The sequence below is a fragment of the Galeopterus variegatus genome, unplaced genomic scaffold (genome assembly GCF_000696425.1).
Source record: "Galeopterus variegatus unplaced genomic scaffold, G_variegatus-3.0.2 Scaffold4258, whole genome shotgun sequence".
NCBI lineage: Eukaryota > Metazoa > Chordata > Mammalia > Dermoptera > Cynocephalidae > Galeopterus > Galeopterus variegatus.
The window spans coordinates 71,645-91,187 of record NW_007730369.1 but is presented as its reverse complement, the minus strand read 5'-3'; the positions used below and the strand labels follow the sequence as shown (position 1 = coordinate 91,187).

Here is a 19,543-nt window from a genome sequence, read left to right as displayed (position 1 = left end):
TCTCCGCGCGCCCTCCGCCGGCCCAGCCCGGCCGGGCGCCACCCCGCCCCGACCAGCCCACGGCCGCGCACCCTCAGGAACACGCAGACAGCTCTCGGCACCCTTCGACCCCCACTCCCGTCACTCTGACAACCCACCACAGCCATACTCGGTCCACTGGGACGGGCACACACCCCTGTGTGTCTCACCCGTAGGCAGAAGCCCGGACTGAGGCCTTAAGTGCGAAGCACTTGTCACTGTCCCAGGGGGCAGACACCTGGCTTGAAGCCAGAGTGATGCTGGGAGAGGGGCTGTAGGGGTCCAGGCCAGGTGCACCGGGACAGTCTGTGGACTCCTGGGCTCCTGGCTCTGGCTGCTACTCAACTCATCCTGGATGCCTGCCTCTGTGGGGACTGGCAGTGGCTCACCAGGTATTTGCTGATGGCCGCCTGCCTCCTTCCCTGACAGAACGGTGTTAGGCCCTTGGGGACAGACCAGAGACACAAGCAGCTCTCCAGGCCCAAGTGGGTCAAGGGCTTTCACCAGCAACCCTGGGACACAGAGCCCAAGCCCCCGTGCATCCCACCAAGCCCAAGGCTCCAGTTCCAACCCCCAACCCAAGGCCGGGCTCAGACCACAGACCACACTCAGCACCACAGCTTCCTTGCAAAAACCCTCAGCTCACCAGAGGGTCAGTGGAAATTTATTGATTTTTTCTTTTTTTCCTTTTCCATCTTTCCCCAAGTGGCTTTTCCTTGCAAAATGCCTGACATGACACCAGAGGGGAACGTGGGAGTGAGGCGCACCCCAAGGGGCAGCCCAGAGACTTAAATACAAGCTGGAGGGCAGGGCACAGGTGGGACAGGCAAGAGACAGCACAAGGGACATGGCTTCTTAGGTAGAGACCAAATGTTTGTTTTTCTGCAGGAAGCAGCTGTGTCAGAGGGCAGGAGGCTAGGATCCTGGGTGGAGGTGGCGGTGAGCAGAGAGGCCCCCTGCCCTGGGTTGCACCCACATTCCCCAGAGGAGAAGTAGCCGCAGGGAATGAGGATCTGCCCTCTTAGGCTCCAGGGGATGGAAAGGGAGAATAAGCCAGATGTGCTGCCTCAGGGAAAGGGAGGAAGTGCTGGCAGAATGAGGGTTAAGGCTGGTGCCTGGCCTCTGGCACGGTGAGCCTTCCGCCTCCGCCTGCCATGGGGACAAAGGGGCACGGTGGGCCTTCCGCTTCCGCCTGCCATGGGGACAAAGGGGCACGGTGGGCCTTCCGCTTCCGCCTGCCATGGGGACAAAGGGGCACGGTGGGCCTTCCGCTTCCGCCTGCCATGGGGACAAAGGGGCACGGTGGGCCTTCCGCTTCCGCCTGCCATGGGGACAAAGGGGCACGGTGGGCCTTCCGCTTCCGCCTGCCATGGGGACAAAGGGGCACGGTGGGCCTTCCGCTTCCGCCTGCCATGGGGACAAAGGGGCACGGTGGGCCTTCCGCTTCCGCCTGCCATGGGGACAAAGGGGCACGGTGGGCAGGCAGTGCATGGGCCTGGCTCTGGCAGGGCAGGGAGCGGCAGGAGCAGGCTCCCTCTGGGCTTAAGACACAGGCCCAGAGCAGCTGCCCGCCCACCTGCCTAGATGTGCTCAGACCCCACCACAGCTGGACGGCTGGAGCTGTTAGTGTGGGAGGGAAGAGAGGGGAGAGGAAAGGGTGGGCTGCTATACCTGTGGCCCCCATGCCCATCCTGAGGTCCGGCCCAGGGCCCTGGATCCCAGGTCCCGGATCCCATGGCCACACTCCTGGTCCCAGGCATTAACTGTAGCCAGGGGCAGTGGAGGCCAGAGAGTCCCTCAGCTCTTGGAAAGCTGGGAGAGAAAGAAGAGGAGGAAAGAGAGAAACCCAGTGCAGCATACATGGGAGCTGGGAGGCAGACAGACAGAGAAGCCCTCGTTCCAAAGAAAGGTATGTGGTGGGGCATCTTCAGTTACTAGAGGCAGCAGCAGAGCAAGTCCCTGCCTTACCCCAGCCACAGGTCCTGGATATCCTCCCTTGGGGGCCCTGACAAAAAGGGGGCTCAGGGCAGCAGGCAGATGGGCCAGAGGGAGATGGGGAGCCCAGGACACCCCAAAGCCACAGACTCAAATGCCCCAGGAGAGGGAATGGGAGGCATCTCCTGCCCCCTCCAGGGGCATCATCTGGAGAAGGTGCCCCCTCCTGTCCCACCCCATGTACCCCTCCTAGCAACAGCCACCACCAGCCGGCTTCACAGGGGTGCTGTCGATCTTGAGGTTGGGTCGTTCGCCCCCTGAGGCTGCCCCAGGCCCCATTCGCTTTTTGATCTCAGCAGCCATAGTCATGAACGCCTGTTCTACGTTGGTAGCGTTCTTGGCACTCGTCTCCAGGAAGGGGATGCCCAGAGAGTCTGAAAACTCCTGCCAAGGGGAGAGGAGAGAAAAGGAGAGGAGGAAAGGGTGAGGGGCAGCGGGAGCCAGCCCACCCTGGCAGCCTGGCCCAGGCCCTGCTCACCTTGGCTGTGGTGTTATCCACCACCTTCTTGGTGGTCAGGTCGCTTTTGTTGCCCACCAGGAGCTTATTGACGTTCTCGCTGGCGTAGCGGTCAATCTCCTGCAGCCACTGCTTCACGTTAGCATAGGATTCCTAGAGGGACCGAGGCCAAAAGTTATTTTGCTCCCAACTTCCACCTCTACCCCAGACCTGGAGAATAGGGGCTTCTTTAAGGGGAAGGGGCTACCCTGAGGCTGAGAGAGGTAGGAGCCGTGGGCCCTGGGACCCAGAAGAAGCCCTCTCCTCCTGGCTTAGCTTTTCCCTGCCCTCCTGTCTGGGACCCTAAAAGCCAGGCGCAGCATGGCCCTGGCAGTCTGCCAACAGCCCCCCTTAAGGACCAGCCAGCTCTGCTTCCTGTGGCTTCTCTCTCCCTGAGACACTTACAGGCCTAACTACATGTGGGAAGCAAATGGTATCAGAAGAGAGACAGGCCAGAGGGGAGACAGGAATAGACAGTAACAGGTTCACAAGAATCCCAAAGTCCCCACAGTGGCCTTAAAATTCCTTTAAGGTTTGCAGCCTTGCAGTCCAGCGGGAGGTGGGGGGTCCTCGTCAAGGAGGCCCTGGCTTGTGAGGGAGACAGGTATCCTCGGAACAGAGCCTAACATTTGTCCTACTTTTGGCACCAACACCTTCATCACCCAGCCTCAGATTCAGCCAGCAGCTTGCCACCACCCGTCTCCTGTGCAAAGGATAGGACTTTCAAGACAATACTCAAGCTAAAGCCATGTTTTCTTCTTAGGGGGCCAGAGGCCTGGTGAAATCACACTTGCCTCAAACTTACACCTCCTGCAACACCCCAAGTTGGGTTCTGTGCTGGGTACTGGGGACAGAGGGGAACCATACCAGAGCCCTGCCCTAAGGCATTCAAAGAACAGTGGAGGAATAGACCAGGACACACATAGTGGCAAGACAGCACAGAAGGCAGGAGCTGGGGAGCGCCAGTGCCAGGGGAGGCTACAGCTGACCTAAGCCTTCAGGGTGTGGGGAGAAGTGGAATGTTGATGGATACAGGCCCTAAGCAAAGAAGGGGGAGAGAGGTAGGCCAGAGCATGGGGTCTTAGCTTGGCTAAGTCTTGGACAACCAGGGACCAGTGGACATTTTCCTAGGCAGGGAAATGCAGAATCACACCTGCATTCTGGAAAGAAAGTCCTGGCAGGAGTGCAGAAGCCAGATCAGACAGGCAAGAAGATGGGAGACCAACTGGAAGGTGGTCGGAATAGTCCAGGGAAGAGAAGGCATGCCCTGAGCCAGGGAGTGAGGCAGGATTTAGAATCAGACCATCCTGGTTGGTAAGCCCTGGCTCAGCCATTTACCGTGTGACCTTAGGTATGTCACCTGACCTCTGTGAGCCTCAGTTTCCTCATCTCTATAAAATAGTACCTCGCAGGGCTGTTGTGAGCATGAGAGAATGAAAGCAGGCCTTTCTCCATAACAAGTGCTTAATTAGCAAGAGCTGCCATTATCCTCATCACTGCTATTATTATGAGGGGACAGATTTGAGAGAGATGATGGGGAGAGAATAGAGGGCCCTTGTGACTGACTGCAGTGGGGAGGGAAGAGTGTTCTGGTCGGGCTGACAGGGATTCTGTTCAAAGACGGGGATGAAGGAGCTGGTTTGGGGAGGGATGGTGAGGCCAGAGTAGACACATGTGCGTTCTGCAGATGGTCTGTAGCACGGGAGAGGCTGCCTGAGGGCAGGAAAGGGGGTGCTCAAAGGCCAAGACCCCTGGGTCCACCATTGGCTTTGCCCTTCCGGACTGTGGAGCAAGTTATTTAACAAACCTCTCCAAGCGGATCCCCTCACCTGGAAAACACCGACTCCACCGTTTAGTTCACTGGATGAGACCCTGAAGATCAGAATTAACACAGACATGGACACAGAGGCTGGGATCCACAGTGACAGCTGTTTAGATGAAGGAATCACAGAACACAAGACAGAAGCCAGGCCATGAAAGTGGCTGGAACTGTACAGGGAGTGGAAAGAGGTGGCTTGGGGCAGAGTCAGGAAACACAGAATATGGGGCTGGTGGGGGCAGTACAGGATGGAAAGTAAAAAGACACAGAAAAGACAGAATTGAATGCAGCAAGAGGTGGGGGAGCTGAGGACAGTAAGATTTTCAAGGAGAGAGAAGAGAATGGAGGTAGAAGCCACAAGAGGCCAATCAGGGTGAGAGTGAAATGAAATCGTAGGACTTGGCAGTCAATAGGGCCTTGGTGACCTATGTCTGGGTGGGACACAGAGCATGATGAGTCCCTGGGAAGCCGAAGAGCCCAGAGGTCCCTCAGAGAAGGGACTCCTCCTAGCCCAGGGATGATATAAGCTTCTCTGCATCCCCAGGGCCTGGCCCCCATTAAGCAGCAAGGTTTGGAAGGAAAAAACAAAGCAGGTGGAATCAGCAGACTAAGTCTTCTGCCTCTGCCACTGAACTAACAGGAGGATCCTCAGCAAGTCACTGCACCATCCTGAACCCAACTCCTCATCTGTAAGATGGCAACACAACACAGACCTCTTACTAGCATTAAAAGGCAATTTGAAGGCTGTGACAGGTTCTGTAAATTATAATGTATGGTGGCACCATTTCTGGCTGTTGCTATCATCACTGCTGCCAGTGACACGTGACTAAAGCTGCCACAGCAGACACAGGGCTCAAGACCTCTGCTCACACTGAGCTCAGAGCTCCCTCATCTCCTTGTGTAAGGCCCTCCGATTGCTCCCCCACAGCGTCTTCACAAAGGAAGCCATGGGCCCAGCACAGCACCCAACCAGCTGACTAAATCTCCACAAAACACTGGTGCCTGGAAGGTCTATAATAAGGTGGCAACTTTAGCGGGCAGAGGAGGTGTGAGGCCTGGTTCAGCCAAGACCCTGCAGCAGGGCCTCAGGAAGACCCATCTCTGTGCTTGTCTCCCTCCTTGTGAAATGAGTCTGGGTATAGTCTCCTTTCCAGGAAGCATCAGGGAAGAGAAAAAAAGAAGCAAGAGTCAAAGACCTAAGGCTGAGGAGGCAAAGCTGGGGATGGTGACTCTGGGAGTACCTGGTCGGTGACATCATATACCACAATGATGCCATGAGCCCCCCGGTAGTAGCTGGATGTGATGGTCCGGAATCGCTCCTGACCAGCTGTGTCCCACTGTAAGACAGTAGATAGAGGGGCAGGTCAGCCCTGGACTCCATACTTAGAGCTTCTCCCCACCCAAGATGGATGCCTTTGTACCAGGGGTTTTGGAGAGAGTGACACTCACGATCTGAAGTTTTATTGTTTTGCCATCCAGCTCAATGGTTCGGATCTTAAAGTCCACCCCGATGGTGCTGATGTAGCTCTCTGTGTATGTGTCATCCTGGAAGGTGAAGGGGACAGTGATACGCATGAGTGAACGGGCCTGAAGCCCATTTGGAAAGCCTCCCTCCCGCTTCCTGGCCCAGCTGAGCTCCTAACTGCCAAGCCCCAGTTCTCAGCACCCCAACTTGCCAGCCCTGTGTCCTTATTCAGTCAGATGTGTTGCTGGCAGGTCCTGCAACTTCACCCTTGGTTCCCAGGTCTTACAACTACTGTGCTCTGGGTTGCCCCTTCTCCCCCCAGCTGCCAGCCAGGACCCCAGATTGATGGTATGGGAAGCCTCTTACTCACAGCAAATCGCAGGAGCAGGCATGACTTGCCCACGCCCGAGTCACCAATCAAAAGCAGCTTAAACAGGTAGTCACTGGAGAGAGAGGACGGGATGGCATGAAGGAAGGCAGGGAGCCCACCTGCTATCATCCTGGAGTCACAATTACAGCACCCCCACACCATGAGGCACACCTTGGTTTAGAGTACTATTGTGCTCACCAGATCCGCCCACCAGTGCTGGGTGGGGGAGTGCTGACACCCCTCCCACCACCCCATAACTCAGCTAGCTTACTGAGTCTGACTTCCCCCTTATGGAGAACGAAACTGAGGCACAGGGAGGGACATGGCTTGCCAAGGACCACAATCAGTTAAGTGACAGAGCTGGGCATCCTACCCTGATTCTTGACAGACTCCGTGGTCTGTCCAGTAAGGGCTACTTAGGGAACTCCCAGTACACCCTGTATGGTGTGCCTGGCTTGGCAGGGGAGGCCCAAAAAGTGGAAGCCAAGGCTCAGCCCAGAAACTATTAAGTGAAAAAGGTATGTACAGAGCCTGACATGAAGTCACCAAGAAGTGGTCAGCAAGAGGCAACGGAAATCACACTTAATATCGAGTCCCTACTTATGACTGGCCCTGTGCGAAGTACTTCAAAGGCATCATTTCACTTAATTCTCACAACAGTCCGATAAAGTGAATTTTGTTATTCCCAGCTAATGAGGAAACCAGAGATCAGAGAAGTGACCTGCCCTAAGTTACACAGCTGATAACTCTAAGATTTGAAACCAGGTCTGTCAGACTCCAAAGTCTCTGTGAGAGCCTGTTGGTTCCCTTCTCTTCTCTGTTCCCCCTTCTAATCCAGCTCAGCGCTTCACCCTTCCCCAAAGAAATCTGAGTCCTGGATCTGAAGGAGAAAAAGGAAGAGACAGAAGAGGAAGAAGGTAACTGCTACTTGGGGAAAACGAGAAGTCCAGGGCAAGAGATGTGGGCCACCTGCCCGCAGGGGAGTAACCAAGAAGTGTGGAGAGTTTGGGGAAAGAGGGGAGACGAATTCCACATTCATCTAAACTTCATCGGGAACGTGACAGCGAAGGAAAGGGGTGTGACAGTGGCGTGGGGCTCTCAGCAAAGGTGAAGAGGGGACGGAAAAGGACGGGTCACCGAGAGCGACAGGACAGCACGACCCAGGCGAGGCGGCCGCCCCGCAGAGGAGGACCCGCGGCCCCAGCGGTGCTGCGGGGCCTCCCGCGTCTGTGCAGTCTCTGGCCAGCTCCGGGAACCGGGCTCTACGAGAAAGGGAAGGGCAGAGGGACTCACTGCCCAACATAAGGGCCCGAGTCTGAACCTGAGACCAGAAACTATCGTGACGGGCTCCAAAACGCCGGGACCGTCGTCAAAGCAGCAGGGGAAACTGAGGCCTGGAAAGACCGGGGCTGCGGGTCGTCTGACCGATGAGGCCTGGTGGGGCCGGTGCCTCGCACTCCAAGTGCTGCCCCTCGGGGTCGCCGCTTCTGGGCCTCGGGTGTGAAGACTCGGGGTGTCGAGCTAGGGTCCTGGGGCCACCGGGGGGAGGGGCAGGACCCGGATGTGGGGGGGTGTCAGCGGAAGAGGGACCCGGATGTGGGGGCGCCGCGCAGTCCTGACCCGGGCTAGACAACCCCGGTAAGCGTCCAGCCCCGTACTCGGGATCGAGGCTGCGCCGCACGGCGCGGGCGGGGCTCACTCACTATTCGGGGTTCATGGCGGCGGCGGTAGCCCGCTCGGTCGCTCCCAGTCAGCTCTGCTCCGCCTCCCGTTCCAAGATGGTGGCCGCTCCGCCCCAGAGGCCCCGCCCGCGACGCGCAGGCGCAAACATTCCCGACTTGGGCCTCGCCACGCTGCTTCTCGGAACTTGTAGTCTCCGACGTTATCCAACTCGGCTCCGCTGAGCAGGCGTAACCCGGCGAGCCCGAGCCTGCGGGCCACGCCCATTCCTGCCAGCGCATTGCCTTCTGGGGCTTGTAGTTCGCTTCCTAGAAGTACCTTGGGCTGCAGGACTGTGCTCGGGAGCCCGACTGCGACTTGGAGTTTGGGAGCTTAATTTCGGGCTGGGCTTGGTGCGTTTCACGTCTGTCTGATGGAGGCAGTCATCCATACCCTCCCAGCTCCCAGGCTGTGAGCACTAAATGAGAAGATGAGTGCTAGTAACAGACTAGAGACTAATAAAAGTTCGTTTATCCGGGGTTTTCCGTGTGCGGGGCTCTCCTCACAATCGCAGCCTCAGGAGGACGTTATAACCCGCATTTTATAATGAAAAAATCGAGTCCAGGGAAACTCGCTCAAGGTCAAACAGCTTAGTCAGGAGCGGAGCTCATCAATGCCCTTACTCCCTAGAGCCCTAGAGGTTAAGGTTTTAGAAATCCTGAACCCGCAGAGCCCCAGACAATTCCGGATAGCGGCAGAGTATGTGGGATCCACTGGCGCGGGGCAGCACGTGAGCGAGACCCCTCCCCCCGCCACGCAACCTCTCCCGACCCCACCCCAGTCTAGAGACGCTGGGGGACCCTCGGCCTCCGCCTCGAAACAAGCCGGGCTCTGATTCAAACCGTCTTTATTTCTACAGCAAAATCTGAAAATAGAGAGCGACCGCCTCCTCCCCCGACCGGTGCAGCCCTCCTGCCACCAGGGCCATCGCAGCCCTTCGCGAGCAGCTGTCGGCTGGGAGGCGTGGCAGGAGGCTGACGGGCGGCACCCGGGGCGGGGCCGGGCGCGAGGGACAGTGCATAAGGCCGAGATGCGGAGCAGGGCCCGGCGGGGTCCTGGGGCACGGCGATGGCGGGGCAGGGCGCATCCCTCAGAGGCCAGGAGAGCGCGAGGTCCAGGGAACCCTTTGGGGAGGCGCCAATCCGGAGAATGTGGAGCCTGGGAGACACCACCGCGCGAACGGCAGTGATTAAGGCCTGGGCGGTACCACTAGAGAAGGGCGAGGCGAGGGGAGGCCCGGGTAGTACCGTGGACTGACGGGAGGGGCGCGGCCAATAACTTATTTCTCTATATACAGAAGCAGCGGCCGGGGGGTGGGCAGGGGTACTGAGAGGACGCAGGTACTTAGTGTTCTTGACTCTGGGGTCTGGGGAGGGCGGGCCACTGAGTCTCCAGTCAGCCCTCCCGCTGGCCCTGACTTAGGGAAGAGGGGGTTCCTCGGAAGGAATAAATAAGGGGACGAGCTGGAGCGGGCGGGCCCAGCCTCCAGGGCTCAGGCTGAGATGACAAGGGAGGAGGTTACCCTGAGATTGAACAGAAAAGACGGGTCCTTGGGAGAGACAGGCAGGACAAGCAGCGGGCCCATGCGCAGGGCTGGGGTGGGGTGGGGGTGGGAGCCCGTGCCAGCTGGAGGCTCTGGCTGTCCCTTCAGGATTAGCCTACGAGGGAGCTTCGTCGGGAGAGGTCCATGGAGCTGGAGCTGAGAGTGCGGCTGTCAGAGAGCCCCTTGCCTCCAGGCTGTGGGAGAGGGGCAGGTGGCTCAGCACATGCTGCTGCCCAGCTGATTCCCGGCCCGCAGGACAGAGGGCAGGGGCAGAGCCAGGTTCAGCTCCAGGCCATGCCCTGGTGCCCTGCCCCTCCTGCCGCCACCTCCACGGTTACTGTATTGCCACCCCAGGGCAGGGACTGGGTTCCCCTCATCTGTTTCCCCACTGTCCAGCCCTAAGCAGGCCTGGGATGGAGCTGGGAACTGCTGCCGGATGAAGAGACACACTTGAGGAGAAGCTCGGCGGGAACACACGCAGACCCACATCCCAGCCCAGTGCCCACACACCTGCCTGCCCCTACCTGGACTGGCTCTTCCACGCTCTTGTTGAGGAAGTTGAGGGAACTGGCCCGCTTCATCCTGAAGGAAAAGGATAGCTGGGATTTGCCCATGGTGGAACTGGAGGAGGGCGGATGAAGGGGCCAGGCTGGGGAGGGAGGGCACGGAGAGGGGAGCCGATTTGGTGGGTGGTGGCGCCTGAGAGGGATGGGGCATCACCCTGGGTCAGCGGGACCCACTCTGGGTCAGGGGCTCCTCTGGAATTGTTGGGTGGCTCTTGAGAGGCTCACCTGGGGTTAGGGGTCTCCTGGGGGCCACCCCCCTGCAACTTCTTCACCAGCATCTCACTGCTGCGCCTCAGGGCATCCCGGAGCTTCCCAAAGGAGCCGCTGCGCCGCAACGAGCCGCTGCCGTCCTGTGGGGTGGATGGGCTTGTCTCCAAACCACACTGACTACCCAGGCTCCTGGCCCACCCCAGCCCCCAGACTCACCCCGCTCCACTCGGCTGCAGGCCCTGCCTCCTCGAGGTCAGACTCAGACCGAAGCCTGGCAACCCCAGCCCCATCTCGGCTGCCACGGTGCTCTCCCCGCCCACCACAGCCATCTTTCAGCAGTTCCACCACCTTGGTCTGGCTGGCAGGGTCCAGGCCCTGAGGGAGGGGCAAGGAGCATCAGGTCCTGATTGGCACACACACAAGACCACACAAGGCCCTGCCCACCCCCTCCTGCATGGAGCCCCACCTGCTTGCGGCTGCGGCTGGCACAGTCCTCCAGTGTATGTGCGGCTTCCAGCTTTCCCTGGCGCCGGTACAGGGCCCCTAAGCTGCGCAGGGTGGTGTTGACCGTGGGGCTGTGGACAGGACAACAAGAAAGTATCAAGCTCCATGTTCCCTCGACCCAGGAACCCTCCTGGCACCCAGCCCACATTGAGCCCTGTGGAACCATCCATCCAGCCAGGATCCAGCCCTTCCTGTGTTTCAGGCCCTGTACTAGGCCCGCCTAGCCCCTACCATCCTGGGGAAATCACCGCAAGGATGGGGAACTGACCCTACTGCCCTCACAGGATGTTTCCTCCAAAACCAAAAGCTGGGAGACCCAGGAGCAAGAGAATCAGGCTGTCCTAGTGCAGAAAGCCTCCTTGGGACAGGTGGCCTATGACTTGGGCCTTGAAAGATGAGCTGGCCAAGGAGAGGTGTGTGTTCTAGGGAGAGAGTATGGAGCGTGCTGCCCAGGCCTCGCCCCACCCACGATGCAGTTTCCCTGCTACCTGCTCCACCGCCAGCCCAGTCCCTGCTCCCTTACCTGTCTACTTTACAGGCCTTGTACCAGCTGCCATATTCTCCATAGGGGGTGCTGTCCCGGCGCTTATCCTGGGGAAAAGAATGGTCAGGGGAGGTGGGAGAAGGCACTCCCTGTGCCCTTCCTGGCCTCACCACCCTCCCCTGACACCTGCCCAGCCCCAGCCCACAGAGCTACCTTGCTCTCCTCCCTTTCCTCTGCGTGCATCCAGATGGGCTTGTTGTCCCCTGGGGGGAGAAACAGGACTGTCACCTGCCTACTCTGTAGGCCACTCCTGTTTGGTTTGGACATAGGACTAGGGTCTGGGGAGGGGTACAGGGGTACCCAGAAAGAAGCAGGGTTGGGCTTTGTTGAATGAATAAACAAAAACAGACCCAAAACATTACTCAGCCGCCTCTGCACACAGAGATGAGCACAGCACAGGGCTGCGTCGAGGGGCTTGGGAGTGGGGGCGGAGGAGGCGGACCCTTACACACCTCAGGCCCACAGCCCAAAACATGTGCTAGGCCTGAATGCTGGGCCAGGCTCCTAGGGATCCAGGAGCAGGAAATGACTGACCATAAGGGACCAGAAGGTGGTTACCCAGAAGGGGAGACATTTGGGCTTGGCCCTCAAGGTAAGCAGGTGGAGAAAGGGGGAGACTGTGGGTCAAGAGTGAGAGGTAAGCAAATGTGTGTGTGGCACAGGCAGGCCCAGGAAGCTGTGTGAGTCAGATGTATGTGCTCAGGTGTGCGGCTGTGAGCATCACCCAAAGGTGAGGCTGGGGTACCAGCCAGACCCCAGGCATGAGGGCCTGCCTGACTGAGGTCTTTGTGCTGGATGCTGATGGCCAAGTGGGCCTGTGCTGGATAGGCTGGAGGCCCATGGCGGTCATGGACTCACCATTGACTGAGCCAAACTCCTTCTCGTGAGCACGAGTGAGGATCTCCTTGTACAGGGTCTCTGCATCCTGGTACTTGCCCTGTTTCAGGTAGCAGGAAGCCTGAAGGGGCAGGGGCCCAGAGGGTGAGCAGGATGCAGGGAGGTGCGCCTCTTCCTCTCCTTCCTCCCCACAACCTCAGCCCTCCCTCCCTCCTTCCCATCCTTCAGCCCCTCCTCGCCCTCGGGCACCAGGTTGTTCTTGGTCTTGGCCACGTTGGGGTCATCAGGCCCAAGGCGTGTGGCATAGATCTCCAGTGCCCGCCGGTAGTAGTATTCCACCTCCTCAGCCTTGCCCTGGTTCTGGCACAGCAAGGCCAGGTTGCTGAGCTGCTTGGCCACATCTGGGTGAAACTTGCCCAGGACCTGGGATGGGAGGAGCCAGTGGCTGGGTTCAGGGCTTCCTGGGCCCCTGGCTGCCCAGCCCCCCTGGCCCGCCCGGCCCTGCCCACTCCCACCTTCTCCCGGATCTCCAGCGCCCGCTTGCACAGTGGCTCGGCCTCCTTGTACTTGCCCCGCTTGCCATACAGAACCGCCAGGTTATTTAGCGTTGCAGCCACCTGTGGGGGTGTGAGAATGGAGGCTCCCTGATGCAGGGGTCTGCTGAGCAGGGATTCTGGGACCTGGGAGCTGCCAGGGGTGGGGGGCAGCCCTCACCTCCCACCCAAGCCTCATCACTCACAGCTGGGTGGTCCTTGCCCAGTGTCTTCTCCCGGATGGCCAGGGCATCATTGAGCAGGTGGGCAGCTTCCTTGTATTTGTTCTGGTCCCTGGAAGCAGGCAGCACCATGGTCAGAGTTGTCCTCCAGCCCAAGGCCCTCCCCCAGTGGCCTTGGATCCCTATGGTCACTCCTCCTGCATTCACTGATGAGTGTGCATGTTGGAGCATGACCCAGAGCATGGGGAGACCTGCTCAGCCCCTGCACTCCAGGAGCTTGGGGGCTTGGGCAGCTCACTTCCAGCTTGCCTGGCATGCAGTGCTGGGGTGTGCGCACCACCTCATGCCTAGTCCCCTGTGCCTGATAGAACTTCTCTGCCACTACTCAAGGGACCTTGCTCTTAGTCCCCGGCCCTCAGAAATGAGCTCAGGCCATGATTTCTGCCACAGAAACCTTTTCCAACCCTCTTGTGTTCTGGGCAAACTCACCTTCCACCAAAACCCCCACTCAAGCTTTGGTGCCTGAAGAAGCATGCCCACTCCCTGGGACCCCCGGAGGCCCCCTCCCCGGTTATGTCCAAACCCTTCTCCTCCACTAGACTGAGGATTATTTACATCTGTAGCCCAGCTCCATGCAGGCCTTTCTTTCTGCCCCCCAACTGCCCGGTGGAGCCCATGTCCTGGCCCACAGCAGGCACCCAGGGCTATGACCCAGGGCTGGAGCCTTCTTGAAGAATGCAGGTGCCCCCAGGGATGACTGTGGCCTGAAGAGCCCTCACCGATAGACCAGCGCTAGGATATTCAGCATAGTGGCCACATCAGGGTGGTCATGGCCTGATGTCTTCTCCAGGTCCTCAAGCGCCTGCTTGCAGAGTGGCACTGCCACCTCATAGCGGCCCTGCGAGGCATACTGGATCACCAGGTTGTGCAGTGTACGGAGCCGTGCTGGGATCTCATAGCCCCCATGCTGGGCAGCCACATCTCCTCCTCCAGGGCTGGGGGCTGCAGAGCCAAGGGCAGAAGGTCAGATGTATCATCTACCCACTGGGCTGGGCTGGCATGTGCCAGCCTTGCCTTTGACCCACCTGACATATGGCCCTAGGCAAGTCACTAACCACCCTGTCTCAGTGTCCCTATATCTAGACTGGATCTCACTATCCCATAGAAAGAGTGAGTAGAGTCCCAGCTCCAATACTTCAAGCTGTGTGTCCCGGAGCCCTAACCCCTAACCCCTGAGCCTCAGGTTCCTCATCCGCAGAGTGGAGGCTCTGATCCATGCTGAGCACCATGTGCAGGGCAAGCCCCGGACCGGCTGGGCACTGTCTGTGCACGTGTCTCCTTTCACCCTCACAGGAAGCTCAGAGAGGAAAAGAAACCCTCCTGGTGACCACAGAGCAGCCAATGGCAGAGCAGGACTTGAATGCCAGGCCTGGCAGCTCCAGAACTCATAACTGTGATGTTTGCTCCTCACAGAGCTTGGGGGATGAGAAGCAGCCACGAGAGCCGGCTCAGAACCTCTCACGTGCTGGGACATTATGATCAGAAATGAGGAAGGAAAGAGAAATGGCAGCCATTCAGTCCCTGTTTCCTGTGACTGCTGGGCCAAGGACCAGGAGTTCACACAGCTCTTCTTTCCCCCAACCCAGAACCAACCGTCCATCCGCACCTGGGTTCTGTTCATCCTCATTAGGGAACAGGTCATCCAGAGAGTCTTTGGGGACATCCCCCTTCTCCTCCTGGGGGGGAAGACAGGATGAGCATCAGGGAAGGAGGCATGGGGTGGCCATGTGTCAGTGGGCCGGGTCTGAGATGAGTTTGCACTGTGCTGCCCCTCCCTGCTCCCAGGCCCCCTCGCCCAGGTGGCAGCGGCCGCGGCGAGGCTCACATTGGGGGAGGCATCCTCATCAAGCTTGCGGATCTGGCTCATGAATAGCAGGTGCTGCTTCTCCTCCTCCAGCTGGGCCACGGCCTGCTCACTGCGCTGCAGCTTCTGCTGCGTCCCTGCCAGTTCCTCCCGTAGCCACTGGTTCTCCTGTACCAGGCGCCGCACCTGAGCCCGCAGCTTCTGCTTCTCTGACTCTACGGCCCCCAGGTGGCTTGACAGTGCCAGGATCACCTGTGCAGCCGGTGGGGATAAGCATCAGAGCCCTGTCCACCCCCAAGCCTGCAACTCCAGACTGGGCCTCCTGCAGCTCTGGGGATGAGTGAAGAGCCAGGCCTGGCCTTGCCTGTGAGGAGCTGCAGGGCCTCAGGCCTTGGAGCTCTCCCCTTCTCAAGGGAGATTCCAACCCCAAGGCCCCAAACAGACTGTAGTCCAAGGCTCAAATCCAGGAGCCTTGGAGGTCCCTGACTCATTCCTTCTGGGGTTAGGAGGACCCCAGAAGAGGGCTAGTTGGGGTGCTGTGCTTTCCCTGAGCTACCAAACTCTTCCTGTATCTCTCCTGCCAGTTGTACTCAAGCCCCTGCAGCCACAGACACTATACCACTGCTTCCTGCCCCAGGGCTAGCCCAAAAAACCCTGATAGGTGGCTGAAGGGCCACTGAAAGACCTCATCCCAACTTCTGCCAAGGGTCCCATGGTACCCTTCTGTTTCTGCAGCTCCCAGGTAAGGAAAGGGAATGTGTCCCAAACCCCGAGATGGTCTAAGGAACTACTCTTCTCCCCAACCTCTGGCTCCTTTCCTGAGCTTCCAGGCTCTTCCTGCCTTGGGGCCTAGACATAGGCTCCACCCTCCTTTCTCCATCCTTCACAGTCCAAGGTCATTTCTGCAGGGAAGCTTCTTCCCAGTCGTGCCTTCCCCTCTGCTCCAGCTCCACACACGGCCTCGCTGCCTGTGCATTCTGCACCATCCTGTTCCCTGTCTGTGAGGATGGCTGTGCACCACTGGAAGTAGAGCCCCTGTATGGTCATCCTGCACCTGACAGCCAACTGGCCAAGGAGTGAATGACCAACACATTGCCCTTTGAGAGGGCCAGCAATCTGGGACCCTGTACTTTTTACTTGGTTAGCAAATGCCTAAGTGACAGGTGTTTTCATAATCACTAGCTTTAAAAAAAATTCCCTAAACAGCCTGGAAGTATATACAGCAGATGGCATGATCCTTATTTTAAAGGCAAGGAAACCAAGATGATACAACCTACCCAAGATTGACGGAACCAGGCAGGGGCTGGGCCAAGATCTGTAGAGCCTGCCACCTTGTAGGTCCCAATGCCTCCTGGACATCTCTGTCTGCATATCATCCTGACAGCCCAAATGAATGAGGCCAAGACAGGACTCCTGATCCACCCACCCGGCTCTCTCAACCCTTAACTTGCTTAAACCACAAACCTGGGCGTTATGCTGCCTTCCTCTCTCTCCCTTACTCCATTCCCAGGACCTGCTGGACTTACCTCCAGATCATCTGGAACTGGTCCCCTTCTCTCCTCCCTCCTGGCCATCCCTTTAGTCTCATTTGAACTCCAGCAGTAGCTTCCTAACCACTTGCTACCTGCTTCCATCCCTGACCCACTAAGGTTTATTCTCAACATCTCAACCAGAGGGAATTTTTAAAACCTAAGTAAGATTGTGCCCCCTGCTGCTTAAAGCCCTCCAAAGGCTTCCTGATTTCCTGAGAATAAAACCCAAACTAACAAGGCCATGATCTGGCTCCTGCCTTCTTCATGGGCCTCTTCTGTCCCTCTCTCCTTCCCTGTGAAGCTCCAGCCACAAAGTTCTTCTTTCAATCCCCCACCACAGATCTTTCCTACCTCAGGACCTTTGCACATGCAACACTCCCCACTTCCCCTTTTCTGGAGGTGGGTTCATTGCTTCCTTCAAGTCTTGGTTTAAATGTTATTTTCTCAGAGAAGTCTTGCCTGACCAATAGATAAGACCCCCTGCTATAAGCTGTCACAAGATCCTGTTCATTTCTTGGGATCATTTATCACAATTTGTAACAATGAATTATTTGGGTATGTATGTTTCCATCTCTTTTCCTACTAGACCAGGGCAGGGATCTTGTCTGTCTTGTTGGACCCTGTATCCCTGGCACCTAACACATTGCCTGGCACATATCTATTAATGAATGAATAGAAGACTAAGTTGAGCGAGTGTTTCCTTAAGGATTTCCTTTCTGTTCTCCTATGCCATTCAGTCTCTGTTAGGTAGAGGGGAGCCAGGGACAGGGTTCTGTGTGGGCGCAAGTGTGACCGGGGTCTCTTTGAGCGGGGTAGGGGTCTCCAAAGTGCATTCAGTTCTTCAACAGATATTTATTGGGATCTTAACATGGGGCTCCAGGGGACAGGTGGTTCCCTGCTCAGATTCTGTTCCTGCATCACTGGGATTCCTCTGGAAAGCTCGATCCCTCCACTCTACTGTGACCTTCCACCTCAGCGCCCCAGACAAGCCTACCTGGGCTTCCCCCAGCCCCAGCTCGATGGCCTCCAGGGAGCGGCGCAGGACGACACAGCGCTCCTGAGAGCCTGGCTCGGCCTCGCTCGCCTCATGAGCGACCAGGGGAGCGAGCAGGGCACGATGCTCCCCGCGCAGAGTCTCCAGTCCCTGGATGACGGCCTTGGTTCCCAGCACGATCTCATCCTGGCTCAGCTTCTCTTCCCGCGTAAGCACCATGGTGGCCATGGTCGTGCCGCCTGTGAAGGCGAAGGGCGGGCAGGCGAGCGCGGGGCCTGGGGACCACGCCGCCGTCCGCCCCCGATTAGGTAAACACTGGAGGTCCCGCACGCCTGGGTCCCCGGGGCGCCGAGGTCCCCCAGCTGGCAGCCCGCACCGTGCTCGCGCTTGGCCTACAGGGGGCGCGCCCGGCTCGTCTGGGCTGGGGAGACGCAATGCGGTGCGGCGGGTGAGGCCGGACCCTGACTCGGTCCCAGACCACCGGCTTTGGCCAGAATAGGCGGCCCACTCTCGGGGCTGCCCTGGGGACACCCCTTCTCAGCGCAGGGAGCACCGGGGGACGGTACGGGGTAGCGGGGGCTCACTCCCGTGCGGGAGACGAGGCTCCTCCGGGCGACCTGGCCCCAGCCCCTCAGACAGCCCCCTCCTCAACAGGCACACCTGGCCGCAGGGCCCCTCCGATCAGGAAGGCCGGGCCCGCAGACCCTCCACTGGAGGGGCGGAGAACTCCGGTCCCCGGTCCCTCCAGGCCCCGCCCACGACGACCCCTCCCATAGGCCGACCCGGAGCCCCCTCCCCTGCAGGGACTGACTCCCTTTCCTGGCCCGATCAGCCGCGCCGACCTGAGCCTCCCGCTCGGGCTCCAGCTCCTGCCCCGCTTCACCAGGACCCGCAGCCAGGAGCGGGTCCCGCAGCCTCCATCCCGCCGGCCTTCCCAGCAGTCCTCGCGCCGCCTTAAAGGTGAAGCCGCTACCTCGGCGACGTCGGAGGGGGCGAAACACTCTTCTTGGCCGGGTAGCTGCCTTAAAGGAGCGCTCCGGCCGGGCGGGCTCCACGGGAGGGGGAGCGGGGCGGGGCTGGCAGCGGGGGCGTGGCCATCGAGGCGGCGCACAAGGTACTTAATTTGATCTTATGCATATTTAAGCAATAAAAAATAATTTAATTCAAATTTAGGAGCTCCAGGAGAATTATTTTTTCTTCACAAAAGGCATATTACTCTAGTTTGAGAAACAAATCTATTTCTTTTGTTCAGTAGTAGTTTTGCCATTGTTAACCTCTGGCCTTATAGATAGATGAATAATTGGTATATTTGGAATGTGTAAATATTCTTGATTTACTTTCATACAAAGAGTATGAAAACTCAGCAAATAATCTTGAAATCCTAGCATTCCAATAGAAAAAAGACCCACCTCTATAAAATTTTAAATTTCTATTTTTTGAGACCTTAACTTGATTTTCAACAATTAAGAAAATGATTTATAGTTCATAAATCATTTTTTTAAAATTATATGATCATCTTATTCTTATGAAAGTCTCATGAATCAGAAGACATGGCTGCAAATATAGTTTTTAGAGCCAGATTGTCCTGAGTATAAATTTCTAATGTGTTATTTATACTTGTGTGACCTTGGACAACTTATATCACTTCTCCAAGAGCCTCACCCATGTGAAGATAATATTGGTACCTACTTCAGGCAGTCGTGAAGATTACCAAGATGATCTATGTGAAATGATCTATGGAAGAGAGTGAAATATGGTATTCGTTAATATCCTTCTGATTGTGATTTGATCAAAATATTTCCAGATGGGAGTAAGAGATTTGCCACTCTGGTTTTCTAACTATCTGATTTTGTATAATTCACCTAATCTAGTTCTCTCATCTGCAATATAAGGTTGTTAGACCAAATAATTTCTTCACTCTCTTTTGTGGCTACATTGCTCTTAATCTCCTGAGTTCTCAATGAGAAAGGACATATGACTGAAATATATCTCTACTTTATCTTACTTGAAATCATTAGGGTCAGTTGTGTTTTGAAATTCAAAAATATTTGTATTTTAGAAAGTTTACACACTGCATGTACCAAGTATTATATAATATTCCCTAGCAGGATCTGGGGCAGAAGCCTATAATCAAATATATTAGGATTTCTGCAATAAAACATATGACTAGCCACACTAAGTAGGATGCATGAAAATTGTAAATAGCCTTACATTATTTTATGTTTGATTTCTGCCACCAAATGAGTTCGGATGCCAAGGTTACATAAAATTTTTGGTTTTTCAGAGGTTTTAGATTTTAGAGTTATAGATAAGCATTTTGGACAGGTATAAACTACTCCATGGATTGCTTCC

General features: G+C 57.1%; 3 protein-coding genes and 1 long non-coding RNA gene across 4 annotated transcripts in view; all 4 read right to left on the bottom strand.

Annotated features, from left to right (window-relative positions):
• Window positions 1–146, bottom strand: part of CNIH2 (cornichon family AMPA receptor auxiliary protein 2) — a 7,292-nt gene extending 7,146 nt beyond the window's left edge. Inside the window, exon 1 of the mRNA XM_008587164.1 lies at window positions 72–146. Coding sequence (XP_008585386.1) covers window positions 72–146 — 75 coding nt within the window. The remainder of the gene's footprint in view (window positions 1–71) is intronic.
• Window positions 147–639: 493 nt separating this feature from the next.
• LOC103602714 lies at window positions 640–1,278 on the bottom strand. The gene is made up of 2 exons (XR_551550.1): window positions 1,211–1,278; window positions 640–1,167 (listed from the first exon to the last, which is right to left on the bottom strand). It is a non-coding gene; the product is annotated as an uncharacterized LOC103602714 (long non-coding RNA).
• A 127-nt stretch (window positions 1,279–1,405) lies between these two features.
• On the bottom strand, window positions 1,406–7,962 carry RAB1B (RAB1B, member RAS oncogene family). The gene is made up of 6 exons (XM_008587154.1): window positions 7,867–7,962; window positions 6,164–6,236; window positions 5,778–5,873; window positions 5,570–5,665; window positions 2,492–2,623; window positions 1,406–2,397 (listed from the first exon to the last, which is right to left on the bottom strand). Exons 1-6 carry the CDS (start codon window positions 7,878–7,880, stop codon window positions 2,203–2,205), a joined length of 606 nt encoding a protein of 201 aa, XP_008585376.1. The 5' UTR covers window positions 7,881–7,962; the 3' UTR covers window positions 1,406–2,202.
• Window positions 7,963–8,712: 750 nt separating this feature from the next.
• KLC2 (kinesin light chain 2) lies at window positions 8,713–18,124 on the bottom strand. The gene is made up of 16 exons (XM_008587153.1): window positions 18,034–18,124; window positions 17,192–17,430; window positions 14,687–14,917; window positions 14,468–14,537; window positions 13,581–13,803; window positions 12,826–12,913; window positions 12,602–12,703; window positions 12,336–12,509; window positions 12,108–12,207; window positions 11,403–11,452; window positions 11,229–11,296; window positions 10,668–10,776; window positions 10,418–10,576; window positions 10,217–10,341; window positions 9,950–10,007; window positions 8,713–9,619 (listed from the first exon to the last, which is right to left on the bottom strand). The coding sequence occupies exons 2-16, from the start codon at window positions 17,417–17,419 to the stop codon at window positions 9,536–9,538; spliced, it is 1,869 nt and encodes a 622-aa protein (XP_008585375.1). The 5' UTR covers window positions 17,420–17,430; window positions 18,034–18,124; the 3' UTR covers window positions 8,713–9,535.
• Window positions 18,125–19,543: the final 1,419 nt, after the last annotated feature.